The 23,490-nt window shown below is 38.2% G+C and overlaps 1 protein-coding gene across 5 annotated transcripts in view; it reads left to right on the top strand.

Annotated features, from left to right (window-relative positions):
- LOC111864919 overlaps positions 1 to 23,490 on the top strand; it is a 42,425-nt gene that overhangs the window by 2,369 nt on the left and 16,566 nt on the right. For 3 of the 5 annotated variants that reach the window (XM_023852547.1, XM_023852556.1, XM_023852538.1), the window contains exons 1-6: positions 7,456 to 7,802; positions 11,906 to 12,079; positions 14,931 to 16,277; positions 18,329 to 18,540; positions 19,456 to 19,661; positions 21,616 to 21,785. In XM_023852547.1, the coding sequence (XP_023708315.1) occupies positions 7,650 to 7,802; positions 11,906 to 12,079; positions 14,931 to 16,277; positions 18,329 to 18,540; positions 19,456 to 19,661; positions 21,616 to 21,785 (2,262 nt within the window). In that variant the 5' untranslated portion in view covers positions 7,456 to 7,649. Of the gene's footprint in view, positions 1 to 7,455; positions 7,803 to 11,905; positions 12,080 to 14,930; positions 16,278 to 18,328; positions 18,541 to 19,455; positions 19,662 to 21,615; positions 21,786 to 23,490 lie in introns of those variants that run through there. The other 2 variants (XM_023852563.1, XM_033751651.1) reach the window with 2 other exon arrangements.

Here is a 23,490-nt window from a genome sequence, read left to right as displayed (position 1 = left end):
AAATGGAACAGTGGAGTTCACTCTACTACAGAATAATATTTAGCCCACAATGCACTTTGGCCTTTTGAAGAGAATAATGTGCATTCAAAAAGAGCAAGGTGGTATTGAATTTTAAGAAAACTTGACACTTTTGTTGGTCATTGCTTATTACACAGCAAAGCTGTCCACTGTCCATCCCATTACCTACTTATATATGGATACAGGGTAGGTTTCATCAGTGTCTTCATGGGATTTGAAAACAAACATAATCACACTGCTAATGTTTATTAGTTTGGCTACTACATGGTACACATTACCTGGTATTTCTATCATTTGTATAATTAAATAATCATAGTATTCTAGTATCTACCGACTTCAGTCAGGATACTTTGTTATCTTCGCTTTCTGTATGATTCTCTTTTGCAGCCAAAAGTAACTCATACAGCTGCATAAGCTGATCTTCACGCATTTGATCAAGTTTGTTCTCGTCCAGGTTTTCACCAAGCTTCTTTGCATACTTTGGGCCTTTCAAACCTAACTGTTGTGCCAGAGTTACAGCATATTTCTGTAAACAGAAGATATATACTATCACAGTTGAGGCTGTTACAGTTTACAGACAGAAGTATTACTGTAAATGCTTGTTCAGTATGCATGGAAAGTCTCATTGTAACACCAAACGATCAACATATATGTGTGGCCTCCAATCACATGGCAAAGTATATATAATACAAATGGGTAATCATATCAGGACACAAATTCCCAAACATAAAGGACACTCATACGGATATGATCCATGACTATCACTGAAAACTGAACTGACTTTGACAAAACAGAGGTTACACCCAAGATTTATAACTGCTATTCCTATGCCATAAAAGAAATCAAAGAAATGATGAAACAGTAGAAATGTATACCGAATTTGCATAATGTAACACAAGTCAGTCAACTTCTACCACTTCAGAGGCAACCTCTGATATGTTAGGTGGTACTGAGTCCATGAAGCAGAATCCTTCTTAAGTGGTAATCAGTCAGGTAATCTCAAAATTCCTGGCCTCTATACAGAGCAATTAACTCAGAAGTGGCCCCAAATTAATAATTACAAATGATGAATTAATTTTCCAATCTGAAACTTGGCAACTATATATTACCTGCCTTCCAAGTTTTCCCCATTTCCTTCAATCCATCTAAAACCTTAAGCTTTCATGGTGGCTAAAGCTGATAACCTTCTTGGGCTATCAGCCATGTAAGCTGGTAAAAAATTATAAACATTTCAGGGACCACCTCTATCCCCATCATCAGGATCTGATGTTGTGTAAGATTTGGACTGTCCCATCCATATATCAGCTCATGGCCCATGATTGGAGTGGAACAAGAGCCAATGGAATGCTAGAAGGCAGAGTCATAATTTGTTTGCATTGGTCCTGCTTTATTATATTAATCACTGGGTGCCAGGGCTGACAGAGACTGACAGCCTCTGTCTCTATTGAAGTTTTTGGGGTGGGGCTTTATCTAGTATGGTGATACTGCCAAAGTCAGTGTTGTGAAATGTTTAAAATTTATGCTCTGCCTTTGCCAATATCTCTGGCTGGCCAAGACATGTGCCTCATATACTCTGTACACATTATCTCACTGGTTCTGCCTGTTGACAAACATATATTTTTCTGCTATCACATGGGATGCAGTATATCCCAGTGACTTTTAGGCCTAGCTTTTCCTTTGTAGGTCTGACCATATGGATGTTTTTATTTACAGCTGTGTGAATTGCCTGAATGTTGTTTGGAGTACTCTGCTGAGTTGTTGGAGACAGCTTGTTGGTATGGCATTATGGCTATGCCTACTGGCTTCCTTTTGACGTTTGAGGTCTTTGTTTTGGGGCAAGCGCATGCATGATCCTAAGGTTGGTGTGTCCATTATATTAATGCCCCTTTTAGGTGGCTGATCTCCAAGTCCAGGCTATCCTTATAGCATATGGTCTTGGCCTGTTGGATGAGAGCATTTAGTACAACACATTTCTGTGATACATGGTGCTCAGTCCTTACATGAAGCTAGACATCCATATGTGTGAGCCAAAACTGCAACTTGATACACCATGTTCCAAAAACATGAATCACTGTTACTACTACTGATGCATACTAGTGCGCGCGAGTGTGTGTGTATGTGTTGCTCTTTCTTAAAATGATCAATCTGGATTAGCATTCTTCAGGACTAAAAATTCTGGCCAACAGATGTGGGAAAACGATAAATTGAACGACTAATGCGGGTTTTATTAACCATAGTTTATATAGGATTTGTTCAGGGAGCATAGAAATTGAACTATGGATCTGGGAAAGCGATATATCCGGGAGTGATAGAATGAGGTTTCACTACATATAATATGTCCCAGTGAGCTATTTGGTCTTCTGCTCACCAGGACGTTTAGGAAATACAGTGTCTCATTTTGTTCCACTTCCACAGTGAACATTATGGTGCTGTGGACACTGTCAAGATGCTGGAGGAAATCCTGAAGCTCTTCCTTTCCATGTGTCCAAACAACAATTGTGTCATATCCACATCTGTACTAGTATGTTGACTTCTTGGCCGTTGAGCTAATGGCTTGCTGTTCAAAGGACTCCATGTAGAAGATGACTATTATAGGATAGAGGGGCGATCCTATGGTTACACCATCTCTTTGATCATACAGTGAGCGATTGTAAAGAAAATAAGTAGTTAGGAGGACGTTTAAAGTTCGCTCATACCTTAAATACAAGGTCCAACATAAAGGACTCCATCAGCAATGTGGATTGAGCAGTACAACATCTACCTTCAGTAAGAGCAAAAGAGGTAAGAGGAGGAACTAGATAGAAGCTGTCTCCAGCGAAATCAGCAGGCTGATCTCCAAACACAGCATTGTTGGGATATACTGCATCCCATGTGAATCCAGAAGAGTATATGTTTGGCAGACAGGCGGAATCACTGAGACGTGTAAGGAGCATATGAGGCACATATGGCTAAGTCAGCCAGAAAAATCATCAGTGGCAGAACATAAATTTGAAACATACCACAACACTGAATTTGGCACTACAACCATACTGGGTAAAGCTCCAGGCTACATGGACCATTTAGTAAAGGTAGCCATCAAGATTAGGCTCTGCCCCAAAAAACTTCAACAGGGATGGAGGTTTCAGTCTCAGTTGGTCCTGGTACCCAGTGACCAATATGATAAAACAGTACCGAGACAAACCAATCCAGGGACAGAACCAAGACAGATTTATGACTGCCCACTAAAATTCTCTTGGCTCATGTCCACAGGCTTATGTCACAGCAGACCCTGATGGGGACAGAGATGGTCCCTGAAATGTTTGTAAGTTTTCACTAACTGATGCAGCTGATATCCCAGGAAGATTTTAACATCTCTTATCCTAATTTCACATGTTGAGCTGTGAAAAAATGTATACAAACATAGAGCATGTCAGCTTGTCTCTCGAGGCTGAGAGAAACCAATTTCAACATCTTCTATAAAACAGTTATCTCCACAGCTACTAAAGTGTTTAATTGTCAAGTTTAATTTTCTTTGGTAAACTACTGCGTGATTTCTAATTATTAATTTGGGGCTTCCTTCAAGTGAATCATCCTGTAGAACCCAAATGTTCATTAACATGTTTATAATTCACGTTTGCCACCCTAATCTGACCCAGATGAATTCAGTGCACATCCTTCATCCTATTTCTTTAACCTCCATTTTAATAATGCCTAGAATACACACAGTAAAACTTCAGAACACTGAATCACACTAAATATTAAATTATCCTTTTCAGATAAATGCACTAGGGCACAAGTATGTGATGAACTGGCCTGAGATTATGAACTGAAGAGTAATACTGATTAACTAATTACATAAAGCTGAGTCAGTCTTGAAAAGCTAGTAGTTGCTCAAAACAAACTCCGTGGCCTGTAGCCCACAAGTAAACTATACTGACAGAGCAACCGCTGCTTGTCGGCGAAGTTAGTGCCAACTTTTTGCAGATAGAGGGTGTCGCATCGTCAGTGCAACAAATCCCCATGGCTGTTAATTTCGGTTTTATAGACCGGTGCCGCTATTTCCTTGAAATAGCTCTTCAATTATAATCACGAGGCTGAATAGCAGTTGCTCAGCCACTCAAAAAATTTCTAGCATTACATGAGTACAGAACCTGAAGGTTCATTACAGTATTCATAAGAGCCTGTCACTTTTACTTCATGCAACATGTATGGGTGTGAGGGTTACATGATTCTGCCAAGAGAAAACTTACAGAAACCCCAATACAAAGTCAGAACAAAATATTTTCTCTTTAGTTCCTGCATGGGAATCTTCGTAAGCAACGCAGTAAACTGAGTGGTGAGAAATTTGATACATATTCTGTAACATGATCACAAGCTTCTACTGTAATGGCACCTATGTGATGTTGGGTAACTCTAACTATCATATAGTGGGTGAACATATGAGCATCACAAATTGTTCTTGAGTAATCTTATAAAACTGGTAAATTTGCTTTGAAATTTTTGCCAGTTGGATGAGAATTCTGGGTGCTTGGATACTGGATAACCAGGAGTTTAAAGCAACTCGTATTAGATCTCTATAGTGATCCATAAACTGTGTTCTGCAAAACTGTAGGATTTTGTCTAGGGTATCCAGCAATGCTGTAGTGTAATTACATATTCAAATATGAACATCAACCTGGAAACAAAATTTTCTCTTAAAATTACAGATCAAATGGCATCTGTTCCCAAGTAAATTCTTTACTTCTATACTAGACCAAAGAGCATGGTAAATTTGTTCCTTTGCTTAACTGAGTCCCATATTAGTAATATGAAGAGATAACCTTATGCATAATTCAGCATCTTGCCATGAAGATATATGGGAAGTGGGTGGCTATACCTCCACGTGTTCTTGATTTCAGCATTAAATGAACATGAGAGTGACTTTCAATAATAGAAATAATAATTGTATAACTACTTGACTGACTTATTTTTAATGTGCAATAGGAAGTTTTCATTTATGATACCTAGTGTGTTGGCACTTGATGTTTTATATTTGAGTCACATTCCTTAGCCATCATTTGGAGGAAATGGAATTGTCACTAATGAAAAAAACATGTACAGTGCACAAGATTATGTCCACATGAAGTTGCAGTTTCATGATCCATTACCAGAAACATAGATACTGTTGACATAAGAATCCTTTCTAGCAATACAGTACTCAGTGAATTTCTGACAAGCAGCTGAAATGTTCCTCTCAAAAAACTCATGTTCTTTGTGGCCAGAGGACTTCAATTAGTGTGCCTTCTGTTTTATGTATCATATAGGTGTCAATCAGTGCTTTGGCCAGCATGCATATCAGTAAGCTTATCATGAGGCTAAAACCAAGTGGGAGAATACTGGCAAACATCTTTTTAATGTGCTGGATGTCCTTAAAATCTACAGCTACAAATTATGTTTTGGGTTCTCAACAGCATATTTTTAAATGGGAGCCAAAAGAATTCAGTTGATGCTTGACAATGCCAATGCCAAAATCAACTTGCAAGGAACTGAATATTTAATGAGTCACATAATTGTGTTTTCACCAATTTATGAGTGCCAGATAATGAATATGTGTACACTTTATTTATGTCCACTGTTCAACAGTCAGTGCAGAGCTAATCTGATGAGGGTAGTTGCACAACTTGGCCAAAGCCTGTATAAAATCAACACCACAGCTTGTGGATTCATAGTTGACTTAAACCACTCAATTCTTTTTTTTTTTTAACTGTTCACTTCAGATATGTTTCCAAATGTAAAATTACAGTAAGGGCTAAAATTTTGTGATATATTAATATAATAATCATCTGGGCATTATCCATCAACCTAATTTTTATTTGAAACGATTCAGAGACTGATCTCTGCCCTTGGGTAAAACGCCCACTCTGGTGGCCTCAAATAATAGAGTTAGTTTCAGTCTCACGACTTCTGGTATCCATAGAAAAGGGTTCGCTAAACAATTGCGCCCAACACAATAGGCTTGTTATCTGATGGGCGTCAAGTCTTCAAAATGAAGATTCGGATGACGGTTAATGTCCAGAAAACTGATCATAGGTTAATTTTAATCTATAACCCCACATAACCTCAAATATATTGTCAAAACACCTACAGTCCATTCTACCATGAAAACAGATGCTTCAGCAATATTACATGATTTGTGTCTTTTGAATTCGTCTCGTGCGTAACTGTTTCCCATCACTTGTAATTCTGTAGGGAGGCCTCGATGCAAGTGAAGAATAGTTTTATAAAGCAATCTAACTCGTTGAACGTGGGTCAGATCCATTCTGTGCACAGATAAGTATGCGATTCTTTGTCATATATTTAACACGTGATTCGTAATAACCGGTAATAACAACCACAACCTAGTTCGCACACAAACCAGCTATACACATTACTTCACGATACTGTTAATACACATAACCTATACTATACTGATGGATTGCCGTTTGTACGCATTCCAGTGTTGACAAATCGTATTTCACTTTGTTGAAATACGTGTCACCATTTACACTTCTAATGAATCAAATAATAATATAAGCATCGCCATGGTAAGTATTTATGCGGAACCTTTCCAGCCACAGACTACATGACATTATGATCATGATCCCTTCTGACCTGATTTTATACTTTAACCGCTCTAACCCCGACAGGGACGACAGGGACTAACCAAGGGTCGAACCGCGTACATCCCGAACCCTTGAAGCCCCTGAACTACGGATCAATGCCGGTCAATTCACGCTTGAACGCACTTGAAGTCTTCTGCACATTGGCTTAGTTCTATTATGTTGTGAAAGTAATATGTATTTTGAAGAAAGCAGTCCTTACTGCTTTTACCGGTTCTCACGGTCTCGTCGCTTGCGGATTTCTTATATTTTCCCTTCTACCCTGAAGATGGAGGCGATACGTTCCTCCGAAACGTCGGTTAACCCCACATATACACGGTGCCAAATCCCAGAAGACTGCTTTCTTCATAGTCACCGCCCTGAACGCCGTGAAAGCCTCAAATCTTACAATATGTATTTTATCTCCGTAAGGAACCATGTAAACTCTCTTGAACTCTGGGGCTCGCGGCCCTCGCGGCGCTCGCGGCCGTGACTGGTAAGATTATATTCTGCGAAGGGACGTACTGCCTCCATCCTCAGAGTACAGAAACAGTACGGAATAGTAATGTGCTCAGTTTTTATAATGGAATGTTATCAGATTGTGTGTTTAGTTCAGCCTTTCGAAACCGTACTAATTTGCCGTATCGTCGCAAGTCATGTGTTTGCTACGAGCGTTATCATGTAAAACATGCTTTTTTTCGACCGTGTTGATTATTATTGTTGTGTATGTTCTGAGAAAATTGAAGTAGTTCTGTAGACTGCATTAATATTCACTGCAGTGACTATCTCGGATCGGATGTTAGTTATTTGGCAGTAATTTGCGTTACAGATCTTCACCTACCTTATTTATTAAGGGCCTTGATGGTCTTGATCGGTCTTGATGCTGGGCATCTGCACCGTTTAGGTCGTTTAGGTTATGTTGCTGGACAAAGTGTAATATGTTCGAAGTGAAGTACAGGAGTGTCGGTGGTTTCTATTGAACATTCGATGTCTTCCAGTTTTTTTTTGTAGCTCAAATAACAGGAAACCTTGTCAATGGATGAACATAGACTTTGGAGGCAACACGATCTCAAGCAATACAGCCTACACGACGAGTTAAGCAACGAAAAGGAACACAATAACAAAGTAGGTGGTTGTGGAGACACTTCAATGAAGTCTGTTCCTAGCAGAGATTCTGTGGATAAAAAGGTATAAATGATTTATTTATCGCAAGTTTGACTGCAGTATTATTTTATATTGTAATGCCTTGGTGCAGGGGGGCGTGGAGTCAGCCCGCCTCTGCCACCACTGTAACGCCGCAAGTAGGGGGGCGTGGAGGTACCCCTCCTCGCCTCCACTTGTAATGTCGCGACGCTGGTACCACTCGTATCGTCGTGACGCCGGGAGTGTGCAGGTACCCCTCCTTGCCACTCCAGCTTACTCTGTAAGGAGTCAACGCCCTAATCCTAGCTTACCCTCAGCTAGGATTCTCTTATTTCGGGGTTTCCTTCTCTGCGAAAAGCTGCCACCATCTCTTATATGTTCTTTCGATCGTGGGCACCACTCCCTGATCTATAGTCATGGCTCCTTCTTGACCACTCCTCCTATAGTTTACAGGTAGCCGCGAGTTACATTATTAATACACTTTATACTTATATCTTAAGGGGGCGTTGATGTCGAGGCTACCATACTCTGCCTGTGTGGCAGGAGCCTATCCCTGTCTATTCTTAGCACCTCTTAAGCGTTCGGCTGCTGTTGCAACTCTCATTGTGGTAGGATCTTCTGGATGGTTCGAGGAAGGTGGTTGTGGAGGGTGAATCACAATCCCCGGTACATCCTACTCTATCTATTCTATCTATTTACACTTTTGTATTTACATAATTTACAATATTTACATTGACTGACCTTCAGTCTAGACTACATAGAGTCTTTACTACACGTTCTGTTTCTTTAAGTTCTCCCCCTTTTGGGGTGGAGGCCTTGAGCCTCGCTCTCTCTCTCTCTCTCTCTCTCCCTCTGACTCATCTAATGAGGACATGCAAGCCCTCTTCATTAACATGAATCTTTTGCCCGTACATTTCTTACTACTCGTTATCTATGATTACCCTATCCCTCGTAAAGTCTCCCTCTTAACTTAATCTACCCTGGGTTGTACGTATTGAATCCCGCATACTCTATCTATCACTATAAGCTAACCATATCCTTGACCATACACTATAAGACACTTATTGCCTGACTAATATCCTAGGCCATTACATGATCCTAGTATCCTACCCTAAGGGCTCACCGGGTACACTGGAGTTTGCACATTAAAATAACTCGACAACACTGTTATCACCAATACTATTAAACAACAATATTATTAACCAGCATGGCTGTTATGCGTAAATAAACTTACTTGTAGTACAAGATGCAGGCTAACTTCCAGCACTCGTCAGACCCATATTGAATAGCGCCTCCGGCTGACAACTGAATATTATGTGTTAGAACATGATCCAAGTCCCCCGAAATTCCCTAATTTATAGTTTTAATTCGCTGATTCAGCGTTGACGACAGAGGGTAGGTACTCCTACTTGGTGTCCTCAATCCTCATAGTAACATTCTCATTGGTTCTCATGGGTGGTTGTGGGCGGACCCCTTGCGTCTTATTGCTGTGTATGCGGTCTCTTACGATTACTCCAGTGACCGAGTGAGGCAAGCTTCTTGCTCTGTGAGTACACAGACTTGCTGAGCATCCACATTCTTAACCTATTTGCCAGTCCTTGTGTTTACAATTTACTGTAATAACTGCGAAACGCTTTTCGCAAGTCGCGAACATTTTGGGTAATGCCTTACCCTCCCCAATCTCAAATTTGAGGCACTACATATATATTTTCATAATTAAAAACGTTCATGTTCAGAAGAAGAACAGGTTTAGTGTCATTTTTTGATGAAACAGTGGATCGTGATTAGTGGGTATTAAGTGCAAGAAATTTAAAACAAAAGTATTAGTGTGAGTATATGTTTGTTGGTGTCTCAGTACCATTAAGATTCTACATGAATAGTATGTTAGATTTTGAGGTAGTGCAGTAGTGGTGAGAGGGAAACCGAAGTACTGGGAGAAAACCTGCCTCAGCACCACTTTGTCCACCACAAATCCCACATGACCAGACCCGGGCTTGAACCCAGGCTGCTGCAGTGGGAAACCAATGACTAACCGCTTGAGCTATGGCGCATCTAGGTAGTGCAGAACTGTTATACAGTACCATTTATTTGTTTGAAATAGACCACAATATGAATTTTAGCTTTCTATACTAATATTAGACTAGGTTTTAAGGTACTAAGTAATAAAAGGGAGAACAGTTTCGTCATTATGTGTGTGTTTCAGTGTTGTTAGTTGTTCGCTGTAAGTAGTACATAAACTTTAGCTGTTTGCATTAATATTAGGTTAGGTCTTGAGATACTGCAGTAATTAATGCTTGTAAAAGCTAATGAATTTGTATTTGTCTGCAAGGTTGATCTGTGAGAGTGCAAAATTTTTATTTTCCTCTTGCACTTGTCATTTTTCTGTCAAAATTATGCATCATTTGACATGACCACCTCGGATTTCAATTAAATTTTGTAACATGCAGAGTGATTAGTAGATAGCAACTTGTACACATACAAAGTGCAGGCAGCACACAGTTTTTTGGCCATAACTCTGTAAACATTGAAAAATCTAACACCTTCTCAAGATTCTGTTTTTGAAAACTAAACAATCTTCATTGATGTTAGAGAATATAATTCATATCTGAGGATGAACATTCTTGCCTTTGAGATAACAGAAACATCTTTGTCTCTGGCATGATCCTGCCGATTTCATCAGATACTTAAAACTGCTTCACCATTTCAGCTGTTGCTGGACGTAGCACTTCTCTTGCTTTTACATTTTGGCTTGGTAATTTTGTTTCAGCCACTAATTCATTAGCAGTCTGAACCATGGACTTTGAAGTCTTCTTGGATTTTCATAACTGACCAGCTTAATGGAAGAAGCATAAAAATTGTAATATTTTAAATTTCTCTTTCTGTTGTAAAATATTTTCTTAAACTCTGCTATCATTTCACCTTCACCAGATTTTTTGCTACCAGTTGAATATGGTAAATTGAATTTTTTTCATGGCTTCTTTGATTTTCTTGAAATTTTCCGTATGATACTTCACATGTGACAACACTCTGAACCAAAGTGGTTATTTCTAATAACCCCAGAGTCTTGTTCAAGGAAGAGACGGCTGAATTTGAAGGTTGTTTATTTATGTCACATTCTGAGCTTGAGGAGAGCTGCTTCATTTCCAGATCTTTCAGGTGTATTTATAGTAGTTTTCCTCCATTTGTTATGGATTCTCTGTCCTTTATAAGTACTAGGAGTATTAAATTATCATCCAGTCCAACACAGGTCTCAGGTTATTCTTGGAATTTTCACTGTGACAGACTTTCAAGGGATTACAAAACCATTTTAAAACATTAAGGTGTGGGGCTCCTCCGATGACAACCCACTTCTTCGGAACAGTTTGTTGGCCCTGAAAAGGACCGTGGCTGCTGAGATGATTGACCAGTGAGGTAGCGCGGCGCGTGCCGGTAAGGAGAAAGGCTAGTTACGGGAATGGCTGGTGAAAAGGCTAGTCGTTGAGCGCAGTCGTAGGAGCCATGAGGCAGTGGCTACGCCAGATGCCCAGTGAGTCGGACCGTATCACGACCACCGGCGAGTCCAGGCGCGGTGCCCCAGTGAGTCGGGTGTGAGAGCGCCGGAGGGCCGAGGCAGTCGTGCCTGGCGCAGCCTGCCGATGTCTCCGGGGACTGAGCACTGGCGACGAAGCCTGCTGGTTGAAGTTGCTTGATGTGTGGCTTGATCGTAGACTGCAGTCGAACTGAATTGAACTGAATAACTCGGCTTTGGAGTCGCTCCTTTTTATATGCTGGTCGGTGGGGCGGAGCCAAACTCGAAAGTGAGGAGGAAGAATTGATTGGCTAGCGCGCGTAATGACGTAGATGCGGGCCAGGAGCGATCCCAGTATAAATACGAACGTTTGAAGCAATCAGATTGGTTAGCGCGCGTGATGGTGAAAAGCGATGTGAAGAGCGAGCGTTGCGGAAATGCGTGATAATGTGGGATGTTCCCACAAAGATTTGTGAGACTTGTAGCGCTTGCAGCCTGGGAAAAATAGAAAAGTAATTTTTGCACTTGACCAAGCCATTACAGTTCTCTTTATGCTGGTTTGTTCCCCATTGTGCTGTATTTTATAGCCTCAGTGCATGTACCAAGTCTGCTGATGTAATAATATTTGTTTGGCCCTCAGTTAGCGGTTCTGTGTTGCCGTGGTTTGCGACCAGCAAGTGGTGCAGTAGATCGTGATCTTTGGCAGTGGTATTGTGAGACGCGGTCTAAGCAGCAAGGCAAGAAGGTGTCAAAAAGCATGGTACAGGCAAGAGCAAAATGGGCCTTTCATCAGGCGGGTATTACAGATTTCAAGGTAAAATGGGGAGCAATATAAGTTGAACATTGCATAATGTAGTTTGTTATGTTAGAATTTGTAACGAGCAATAACATTGTTGGTATATTATTAGTTTTGTGAGAGTAACAAGCCAGGCATTTATTGCTGTATTTAGTATGACTATAAATATAATGCAGAAGTCAGTATGGCTTAAAATTTTGGAAAAGGGTAAAATCGAGCTCCTCCTGAATGGTACATTATAAAAAGAAAAGAATTAAAAGTAAAGGTTCTTTTTATAGGAAAGGATTTTTTATTCGTGGATAAAATGATTAATGCGAGACATTTATTGTGCGGCTTAAGCAAACACTAAAAGCTCTCACTGGATAATGATTTTAGGAATGATGGTCATTATTTTGATCGTTCTTTGTGTTTCTGGTTGCATATGCCCATATTGAAAAGTGATTGAGGATTATCCTTGGAGAGAGGACAGTCAGAATACTCAGCATCTAGCCATCATGCACAACATTGTGGTATTCGTGAAAAAAATATTACATTCGGAAAGAGAATAAAATATGTGACCCATAAAAGGTTAGAGTCCAGATTTACTGACATCTGAGTGGCCTCAAAATAATTTCAATTTCAATTTATTTTTGTTCATCAGATCTACATTTGGCTATAATGCCTCCAGATATAGAACACGTCAAAGCCCAGGTTACAATAATTAATCCAGAGGACATCATAAAGATAGTACAACATATTTACAACCATTGTTGCAGTAACTATTGATACAATGATTGATACAATGTTATAATTAAATACAGCATGCATATGACACTTGCATTGCAAATTATTATCATAATAAAATACATATTAACATTGTCAATTATAGAGTAAAAGCATATCTAAAGAATCTAATAAATAATGATGTTACAAGTAAACAAAGAATTGTGCTGTTAGCATGAATATTAAGTACAGACATCTCTCATTTAACATTCAGTTTTCAGTGATCCCAAGTCAGTAATCTTATTTGCAAATTTTCTCCATTTAAGATTTTCTTCAATATGCTGTATGTTCAGATCCACTGCTCACAGGAACCTTAATTTGGGGTTCCATTCTAATATGAAGACAAAAACAATTAGAAAAGTTACAGTTACACTCTGACTCACTCACTCACTCACTCACTGACATGCTAGTTTTTTTTTTTCATTGGTTGGAGAGAGACTGAGTCCGCTTAGTACGTTGGTCACTATGTGGCCTATTGCACCAGCCCCGGGTGATGGATGAGTGTGGAGAAATCAGTGGAATGAGAATCAATAGGGGAAACCAGAATACTCATAGAAAACCTACATCAGTGCCACTTCGTCCATCACATATCCCACATCATCTGACCTGGACTCGAACCCAGGCCACCATGGTGGGAAGCTGGTGACTAACCGCCTGAGCAATGGGACAGCCTTCACTGGCATACTAACTAACTAACTAATGAAGTACTTGTAACTATTTGGAAATACAGGCTAGGACAGCATGGACTCATCATTTTTGAAGACACACTAGTCAGCCAAACTTTGCTTAAACTGATTCTAACTAATAAGAATTAAAAAGTATATGTTTTCCATTATTAAGTAACATTATGACAAACATATTTCTTAAAGATAACACACACAAAATGCCTTCCGGCAAGGTGGATGCACTGCACCACTCAATTCACAGTGTTATGCATTATGTGCAACAGCATAGTTAGTGGTATAGCATTAGGTCCTTCCATAATTTGACCCTTTATTTTGTTTAAGTTTGCTGGATGCGTTACAGTCACCTTGCTCTTCAGGTGACCCCATAAATAGGAATTGCAAGCTGACAGATCAAGTAAATGGGCTGTCCAAAAAGTCCCCAAAATGGGAAATTACTGGATTTCCAAACACTGTTCTTAAAGTGTTCATGGATTGCTGTGCAGTATGTGAAGTCATGCCATTTTTTTGAAATCAGATTGTGTGATTGACACTGCCATGAGGTGTTATTGTGGAAACAAAAATTTGTTGAGTATACACATATCAGTTGCATATCACAGTAACTGCATTGCCATTTTCATTTAATGCTGATTTGATGCTGAATGCAGATATCCTGCACCACACCTTTACTCTTTGACTGTGAAGTGATTTCATGTGCAGTTCTTGATTACTAGCTTCACTCCAGTGTCTCATGTTATGTTTTTGCTCAGCCAGATAATTCAATTTGAACCTCTTCCTCTGAAGGCTGCATTTTTTAATATGTTCAAGTTTTACTGACTTTGTAGTATGTACCACTATTATTTTTGGTGAATGTGCAATATAAGAAGAAAAATTACTGTGTGTCCTAATTATTTCATTTTTGGATCGTATGTTTTCCTAGATTTTTCTTGTTATTTATGTCCGTCCTTTAAAGTAAGAGACCATGCTTAACAAACATGTGAACAGGTGGAAGAATTACTGTTTTTGAAAGTGAATAAGATACAGTTGTTTTTTAAAAACTCTGTTTCAGTACAAGTAAACATATGATTGATCCTTAGATGTTATGAGCTCAACTCATTGCCTGGGTCCATTATTACCATCATATAATGCATTGAGTTCTCTTAGAATATGCTGACTGTTATGGTGCTGTTCTGTTTGTATGCTAAAGACCCATTTACCAAATCTCATATAGGTGACAGACTATTGTAACTCATATTCTTTGTCATTGTTTTGAGTTCTGTCTTGTTTATGACCTGCTTGTACTTGAAAACTGGCCATTTTCTCCTCTTCCCAAGTCCTTGAGATGCCATATTCCAGTCACTGTGCCACTTTCATCTCACAATATATTCCCAGCAGGTGAAACAATATTGTCAAGTATATGAGGAAATAATGATGCTTGATTTCAGGCAAGCGATGGTTGGTATCGACGTTGGATTAACCGCTGGCGGAGGTTTGGCTTTAATGAAGACTCAAAAATTAGCCAGATCATTGGAGAGTCATCTCCAAGTTCCTCAGCTACTGGCAGTCATGTGATTCAAGACTTGGTGTCATCTGAGGACATTAAAGAAAGGAATGATAGAGAGATTAATGTGGTTAAAATCATAGAAGGGAAAAGTGAAAGCATGCTACAAAATGAAGCTCTTGAATTAGTGCAAGACAAAGGTTGTATGGAGCAGGCAAATGAAGAACTTAAGGAAATAAAATATTCTGGACCTTCATGTCCCAAAATACCTTCAAAGTATTCGTGTTTTTCAGATGTGACAAGTAGTGAATCCAGCAGTGGCGGAAATAGTAAAGATAGCTGTAAAAGAACTAGTTTTACTGAACCATGTGCACACATTGTTGCAAATAATGGCTCAAATGTGGAACCTCATCTTGATGATAGCTCCACAGCAATGTTGTCTACCCCAATGTTGAACATTGTAGACTATTTGCCACCTGAAATAATGCATAATTTTCAGGGTAATTTACAGAACAAATTATCTTACAGTAATGAAAATGGGAGTACAAATTCTGAAAGTATAGATAATGTATTTACAACATCTGATATGGATGCCAGTATGGATTGTCTGTACTACCCACCATCCTGTGAACTTTCATTACAGCACCATGTGCTTACAGATTGTGAAAATGAAACTTTATCGAACATATCTAATTTTCCATTTGAATTGCATCACACTGATTCTTGTGGCATTCCTATGACAGCTGCAGCTGAAAAACTAAAAGATATAGTAGGTTTAATTTCATCACAAAACAGTAGTTCACCAAGTTTATTAAATAATTTGGCTTTCAGTAATATCCATGACAGTGAAAATGTAATTTCAACTTGTTCATCTGAGGATAGTGAAGGCTTTGTTAATTCAGTATTTAAAGATGTGGGTTTGAACACTAATGGAAAAGAAGAGAACTGCAATAGTGGATCAACTCTGAATACACAGTCTGGTGTGCTGGCATCAGTAGTTAGTCATGTTCTTGCACCAGAAGTTGTGTTGGAGTGTCATGCACCCAAGGCAGGACAGGCAGTGGATGTCAATGGCAGACATGACATACAGGAGTCAAGCTCAAAGAGGAGCAAGAAATCTGGTGTGCATCAGCATAAGAAGGGGGAGAGATACCTACCCCACTTCAAGGTGAAGGTTCTGTCATATGCAGCAAGCCACACACTGAGGGAGACAGCCAAGAAATTTAAAGTGAATGATGGCACAATATCATCTTGGAAGAAAGAAAAGAACTGGAAGAAGCAGTTGGCACAGGTTTGTGTTCTAGCTATGCTTCTGAGGTCTGTCATCATGTACCATATAGTCCAGGATTTCTTGAATAGATACTCTGTATCAAATCTGTCTATAATGCAAGACCAGTCTTGATGATGGGAATTTGTTTAACTCTTCGCATGCCACACACTGGTTATATCAGCAAAAGAGACATGCATTAAAACCACCACAGCCAGAGAGACTGGCTTGTTATTAATCATTTAATACAGCATTTATGTCAGCAGATTACATGAATATGACATGCTGATATTTAGAGGAAAGAGTTGGCTTTCAAATAATGTATTCTTGTTTGAACGTCATTGAGGAAAATATTATTGGGTTGTCTGAAACTGCATTTGCCCCAATCAGCCTTGGCATTTTCTAGTAGGTAATTCTGTGTCTCTGCTTGTCATCAAATGATGGAAGGCCACAGGAAGCACTATGCCCACCACATTCCTCCCTACTTCCATCCTTATATTTGTATATTTGTGATGCTGAAAATGAATTATATATTCTTTCTTAGACATGAAAAGTAGTAATGAAGGTAAAGTATATTAATCTAACTTAATTTAACCTTTATCACAGGCATATTACTACCAACCAGATGGTTGGTTATGATCTGAAAGTAATCCATTGTTGATAACTTTCATCAAAGTTGGCATTTGTTAATATACCCAGAAGGGTATGTATAACTTTATGTATCTGGGATTACCAGAACTCTCTCACTAGTTTGTATTTATAATATTGTATCTGAACATCTTGTTGTATTGATGTATCACTTTGCACACTTACTTCCATCTTTAATGCATGTGTGTTTATGTTCCATGTGCTGTATATACATATGTTTCAGCTAATATTGATGATGTTGGAGCACCCATGGCAAACCTTTTGGTTTGTTTACAATATTGCTGGTCGAATTGGAAGTAGTTTTGTTCCGCCAGTGTTCACAATATGTGTATTATTCCTTTCTATATATTCATGTTAATTTCTGGGTTGCTTTCTAGTATATTTTTAATTATGTTTATAGTGTCTTTTTTTTTAGTATATTAGTGTACATGTTTTCTATATCAAAGGAACATATTCTCATATCTCTATTAAGTTCAATAGTCAACATAGTAATATTAGAACAGCTACCAAAATTAAAAATTTGTAGAATTTAACAATAACATAAATCATGAATATATTATACATTATAGAAAACATGTATGGCTCAAGAAGGAAGTAGCACAGGTAAAGATGAAGATTGTTTTCAAGCAAATGTATTTTGATGTGTGAAAAATGAAAACAGAATAACATTCAAATATTTTAACTTAAGAACTAATGCAGTGTAGCAATTTCAACAAGTGAACACTTGCCTGAGGATGGCCAAATATGGCTGAAACATGTAGCAGTTTACTCTTAAGTTTAATATTATTTTAAGTTAAGGAGTAATTGTAAATAGAGTCACATTAAAGATGGAAATAAGTGTGTGAATGTTGTATTTATGTCTGGTGGCATGATTGGGCAGGTGCAGGAGAGATAAAGAATGCGAAGGACACAAGAGAGAACCACTAAAGCGAANTCAACCTTACTGATTTATTTGGACTGACATCACAAAAAATTAGTGCTGTAGCGTCTGAAGTACTACATTTTCTTGCATTTTTCTCCATTTTTTTTTGACATAATTGAGTTAGTATCTGAAACAATAAGTAACAGAAATTCACTTTATTTTTCAGTGTCCTGTAATTCGGGTTCCATTTTGTTATGAGTGTGCTAGTCATATGTGGGCCTGAATGGTAGACTCCTTTAAAAGAAAACCCTATATAGTCAGAGGACCATGAGATACAACTTTAGAAGCACATGGATTATTATTGAAAAGAAAATTGTGGTTTAATGTGCATGTCAAGTTTCTGATGCTCATTAATGCTCCAATTATTCTGTACAATTCTTAGTCTGGGGGGACACTCACACTGACACATTAGTTTTTACGTCATGATTTATATGGTTATTGATGGTGTAATTAAACTTATCTTGTATGGAATACAACATAATGTTTTACAGAGATGACATTTCAGAATTCCAATTCCTCACATGGCCAAGATGATGAGAAGAAGAAAGTGGAGGTACCTCCAGTTTGTCCAGTGGACCAGCAGTTCTTTAGCTGGCTGCGCTGGTGTCGGGAGCAGGGCCATGAGCTAACAGCAGTAGAATTGAAGGAGAAAGCCAGACAGATTGCTGGTCAGGACACAACAGATAGTTGCCAGTGGTTCAAATTATGGGTCAGCAGGTGAGAACTTATGATGGGTACTTTCATTATCGTCATTGCTGCCACCGCTGCTGGATCAGAGGCTTTGCACTGTGTAGAGCTGGATTCAGTATATGGATCTGTGGTAACTACTGGTGTGGGATAATATTCATGATATGTACCTTGGTTTTCTTATCTGTGTAAATAGGAGAATTATATAATAAAACTGCAAATTATTCATGCAGGCACTGGATTTGTATGGTTCAGATATATATTGTCAAACCAATAGTCCCAGAACCAATTTTTGATGAATTTGAAATCACCATTTAACTCAGAGATCTCAAATTTCCATTTATCAGTTTAATTAAAGCCGAATTAATTCACCCAAGCAGTTGAACATTGCATGCAGAGTTTCATGCACTTTTTCTGCTTGGAGTTAGAAAGAATTACTGTATGAGTGGAAAAATTTACTATTGTATATCTTTATGAAGTGGGACATAAAACTGCTGTATTTACAAGAAATATTCGTTTATACAGATACTTCATGGTGTACAGTCTCTCATGAAAAAGTTGATAGTCAGCTAGTCAAGAAATCAGAAATTTGTATGAGGAAACCTTAAAAGACGAGACCATGTGTGAAGATGCAAGAGTATTATTTAAGTCGATCTCTGAGGGATAAGATGTAAAGGTTTGGACCAGTTCCAGCTGACTTGGGATATGATCTAATGGCAGGCTTTTGTAAACACATGGATGAACCTTTGGTTTTTTATATAAATAGAGAATTTCTTGTCTGGCTGAGTAACTACTAGTATAAACTTTTCATGGAAGACTGTTAGTAATTGGTTTGTGTTTAATGCAGTTAAAGAAGTTAGATCATACTGTGAAAAGTATTGTCAGAAACTCACATATTTGTGACAGTGGCTCGATAAATTCATTAATGCATGCTTATGTTACTAGATTCGACGAGCAGCAGGTGTATGAAGATGGCTTCGAGAAGGTGAAACGGAAGCAGGAGAGGCATATCCAGTATCCTCTTGCCTTCAAGGTGGAAGTTGCAATATTTGCAGAGCACCACAGTCAAATAGTGGCTGCTCGCACATTTAATGTTTCTCGAAAGAGAGTGTTTGAGTGGTTACAGCTCAGCAAAACAAATTTTGCTAAAGGTATACCATATTTACATGTGTACCACTTACATTTTTCCCAAATTTGTAAGTTGTTTCTTGTGTCTCCGCAGCTCAATTGCTGTTATTCTATGACAGAGGGTCGAAGTGACCCTAAAGTGAGGCTGTATTAACCCTTTGCTCCTCTTAGTAGACTGTAGTAAAGTTGAAAATATTTAGTAAACTATAGTAAGATCTGATTTAATGTTTCAGTAACTTGAATGACAGCACCATACACTATAGATTTAAGTAGAATAAGCAAAGGTTTAAATAATGACCAGAAAAGAAATCTGAATTAGCATTTTAAAATTGTATTTTACTGTTTTAAGTTTTCAGTATTGGGATCATTGTATGATTGTATAAATACAATATGTCTTTAATTGTAAGGTAGTTGTTTCAAGAATTTTTGTAAAGTGGCGAGGAACACTGCTAAGTCTTGCTTGCAATGATTGGAGCTAAAATTCATTGAATAGACATTCCAGGAAACTTGACAATGACTAATGTAGAGTGTTAGGAAAGAGTACAGTAAACCCTCGCTAATCTGATTACAGTTAATCTGGATGTCGAATAATTTGGGTTGAAATATGAAAAATGAAAGACACTGTTCACAGTTGAGTACTTACTTTAAAAGACACATGACTTTTAGGAAGGCAGATGAGTTATTTATCTGTTCAGGCAAAACTTGGCAGTCTCTTGAAGCCTGTATTTTTACTTTCCAGACAAGTACAACTTCTGAGTGTTCTGTCAAATGTGTTGTCTTTCTGTAGGTTTTGAATAAAGGGTCTTCAGAGACATTTTTTATTTATTTTTATCAGCAGTACTATTATCATTATGTTTTCCATTTATTTGTGTTCCAAGTTTTTTTGTCCTTTCGGGCTGCGTTTTGCTTCACTAATCCTGATTATTGCTTGATCCAGATGATCTGTCCTTTGAGTTATCACAGATTAGTGAGGGTTTACTGTAAGTGGTTATCATATTTGATTGTAAGATGCGCTTTAATTTATTAAAGACATAGAGTAATTTTATGTTTCTGAATGAAGGTGATTACATTAAAAGTAGACATGATCCAGTTGTTTCTGGGAAAATAAGTATTTGACAGTTGTGGAATGGCACAAAACTTGTGAATCCAGAAAGCATTTTACTGATATGAAAATGTTTTGAAAATTGTAGGTATTCAATTTTTATTACTGTTACTGCTGTACTTGTATGCAGTTTTGCTGGTTCTGTGTTTCTGAACCAATAGCTGATTTTTATGTATGTTTCATAACGATGATATTTCCACCAGACAAGAATTCAGCTACTGCTTTGCTTGAATATGTTCTTTGGAAATATTCTTACAGTCAAGTATGCTGAATACTGAAGTTTCAGGGTGTGCCAGCATTGCCAGATGTTGCTTAGTTTCTACATGCACAGTGTTTGTTGTGGTAACTGTTAGAAAAAAAAATTTAATGTATGGTTTACAAATTGTAATACTGGACATATACATATGCAATTGATCATACTTTTTTTTAAGAATTTTATTATTTTAAGTGTTTACTATATGCACATATGCTGTGGTCTTGGGACACTGTGGAAGAAAGTGAAGCTCTTCTTATTGAGATTTTTCCATTATTTCGAACTGCACGTAATGCCAGATTCAAAGTACTGGTCATCTGGAATTCTGTTTTAATTATATGGCATGCAGAAAATACGCTGTTTCTGAGGTTACTGTACTGTTATGGAGGAAAGACTACAGTATGAATATTTTAACAAAAGATCACTGTAAATCTAAAGTGGATCATTATGAAGACATGAAAGTAAAAAAAAGGGAATTTTGTTTGTACCAAATGATTTACACATAAGAATTTCACCTGGACAAATAACAGAACAAATTTTCTAAAAAATTGTACATTGTCAAGGGACTTGTCTTAATGCTAACTTTTAATAGTCAGATTAATATGGTAAGTTTCTTTGGTAGGTCCTGTAAATGCAGCAGATGAATCTTTGAAACAAGTGATGGAGTTGGAAGCAGAGGCAGTGAAAAGGATTGGCCCAGGGCGTTCTGATATTGACAGGGAGGTTGACCTAGAGATCTGGACATGGTACCAGAATCGGCAGGCAGCTGGCAGCAAGCCCAATTGGCGTGAGGTCAGTGTTTGCACTATGCTGTTGGCAGTGTCACTCAACAGAATTTTGCTTACAGAAGTCAGAGTAAACCGTGGTGTTCTTCACTACTCTTTCTGAAACCTGTATTAGACATGTGCATGGTTTGAATCTTCATAAGAAGATTGGTTATTCTGATTTGTTCGGGTTTCTTCAGTATCTCCATGTGAATAGCCTTTAAGAGACGGGCCATTTAAATTCCGGTAATGGCAGCAGGCCAGAGTTAAGTTAAATGCCCGCCATTGTAAAGTATTAAAAATTGTAACCATGTTACTGAAAATGCTGTGATTTCTACAATTTTTGCGATAAACGAACGAAGTAAATGCTGCTTTTATCTAGAAAGGGTATAGAATCAGATATTGTAATTTACAGATTTTAAAATCTGTAAAAATTGTTACACTGATTCAAAAAAAAATTTCCCAATTTCGAGCGTCTGTCCACAAATATGCATACAGTTTCTGCACAAAACATGTCTGCAGTATAAATGCATGCTGCTTACATCCTGTCTTACTGTGTCTTATCTGGCAAAAGGGGTGGAAGATTATGTTTGTATTGCACATTCTTCAGTCACGTCGGAACCTTTCTGTATGCACGAGTGTGGTTGAAGTCTTATCGTACTTTGTCCTTCAGAAACTTTTTGACTGTGTATATCTCGGACTAGCCACACAGAGGTACTGTTCTTGGAATAGCCCCGCATTGCTAGAACGTTCAAGCCTAGCCCCTTGCTTCCTCGCCACTTTCAGAGTTGTCTGTACTGGAGTCTGAATTGGGGTCATTTATCAGCTGCCTCTCAATTTCGGCTTCTTCCATGTGAAATGAGGCCATGGTGGATAGTTGAAATTGCGATTTACAATTAGAGGAGGCCACTCAACATCACTGGCCGACTTCCTATAATACAAGACTGAGGTGTCGTGTATGCTCTTCGCATGAGAAATGGAGTTACATCCAGACAAAGTGCATGAATTGTGATGTCGGACTCTGCATTCAGTTAGATGACCCAGGAAGGAAGACTCTACTTATAAAGCTGATGCCCAAAAGTAATGTAAGTAGAACAGGAATTTCTATCTTAGAATTAGATTTTAAAACACTGCTCACGTGTGGACTGCGCATACTCATGCGGTGTCGCACAGCCACTCAGCTACACTTTAAAGGTCTCCCTACGGTGTCTCTAGGCTCTTAAAGGATAGCAGTATTTTATTATTGAACAGACTACCTTTATCTTTCCCAGTTTATCAGCAGTGCTAGACTTCGTGGCTATTGCATTGTCAAAGTGATCATCACATGTTAAGCAGAAGGAACAGCTATGCTGTGAGACATCTGTATTTTCATAGTTTATTCACGTCCATACTTTCAAAACTTGATCAACTTGAATTTGTGTTAACATAATGTAACGAAGGACTTTATGGTGTATGCAGGTCATGGTGATGTTTAACAGACTAGCATATTTTTGCTTTATTGATTTAGAAAAATCATCTGACAGTTTAGAATTAAATACAGTGTTGGACATTTTAGAATATAACATTGCACCAAACACAGTTTTCATTTTAATTAAGGATATACATGTAAGTAATTTTATTAGAAAGAAATCTCATGGCAAACTTTTTAGAAAGGTACCAGTAAATAGAGGGTCCAACATGGAGATTTGCTAAGCCACTGTTATTCGACCTAGTAATGAATGAAATAAATATTG

This window comes from Cryptotermes secundus, unplaced genomic scaffold, assembly GCF_002891405.2.
Source record: "Cryptotermes secundus unplaced genomic scaffold, Csec_1.0 scaffold579, whole genome shotgun sequence".
Classification (NCBI taxonomy): Eukaryota; Metazoa; Arthropoda; class Insecta; order Blattodea; family Kalotermitidae; genus Cryptotermes; species Cryptotermes secundus.
Note: the sequence above shows the minus strand (reverse complement) of the source record. Positions and strands in the feature narration are given on the sequence as shown.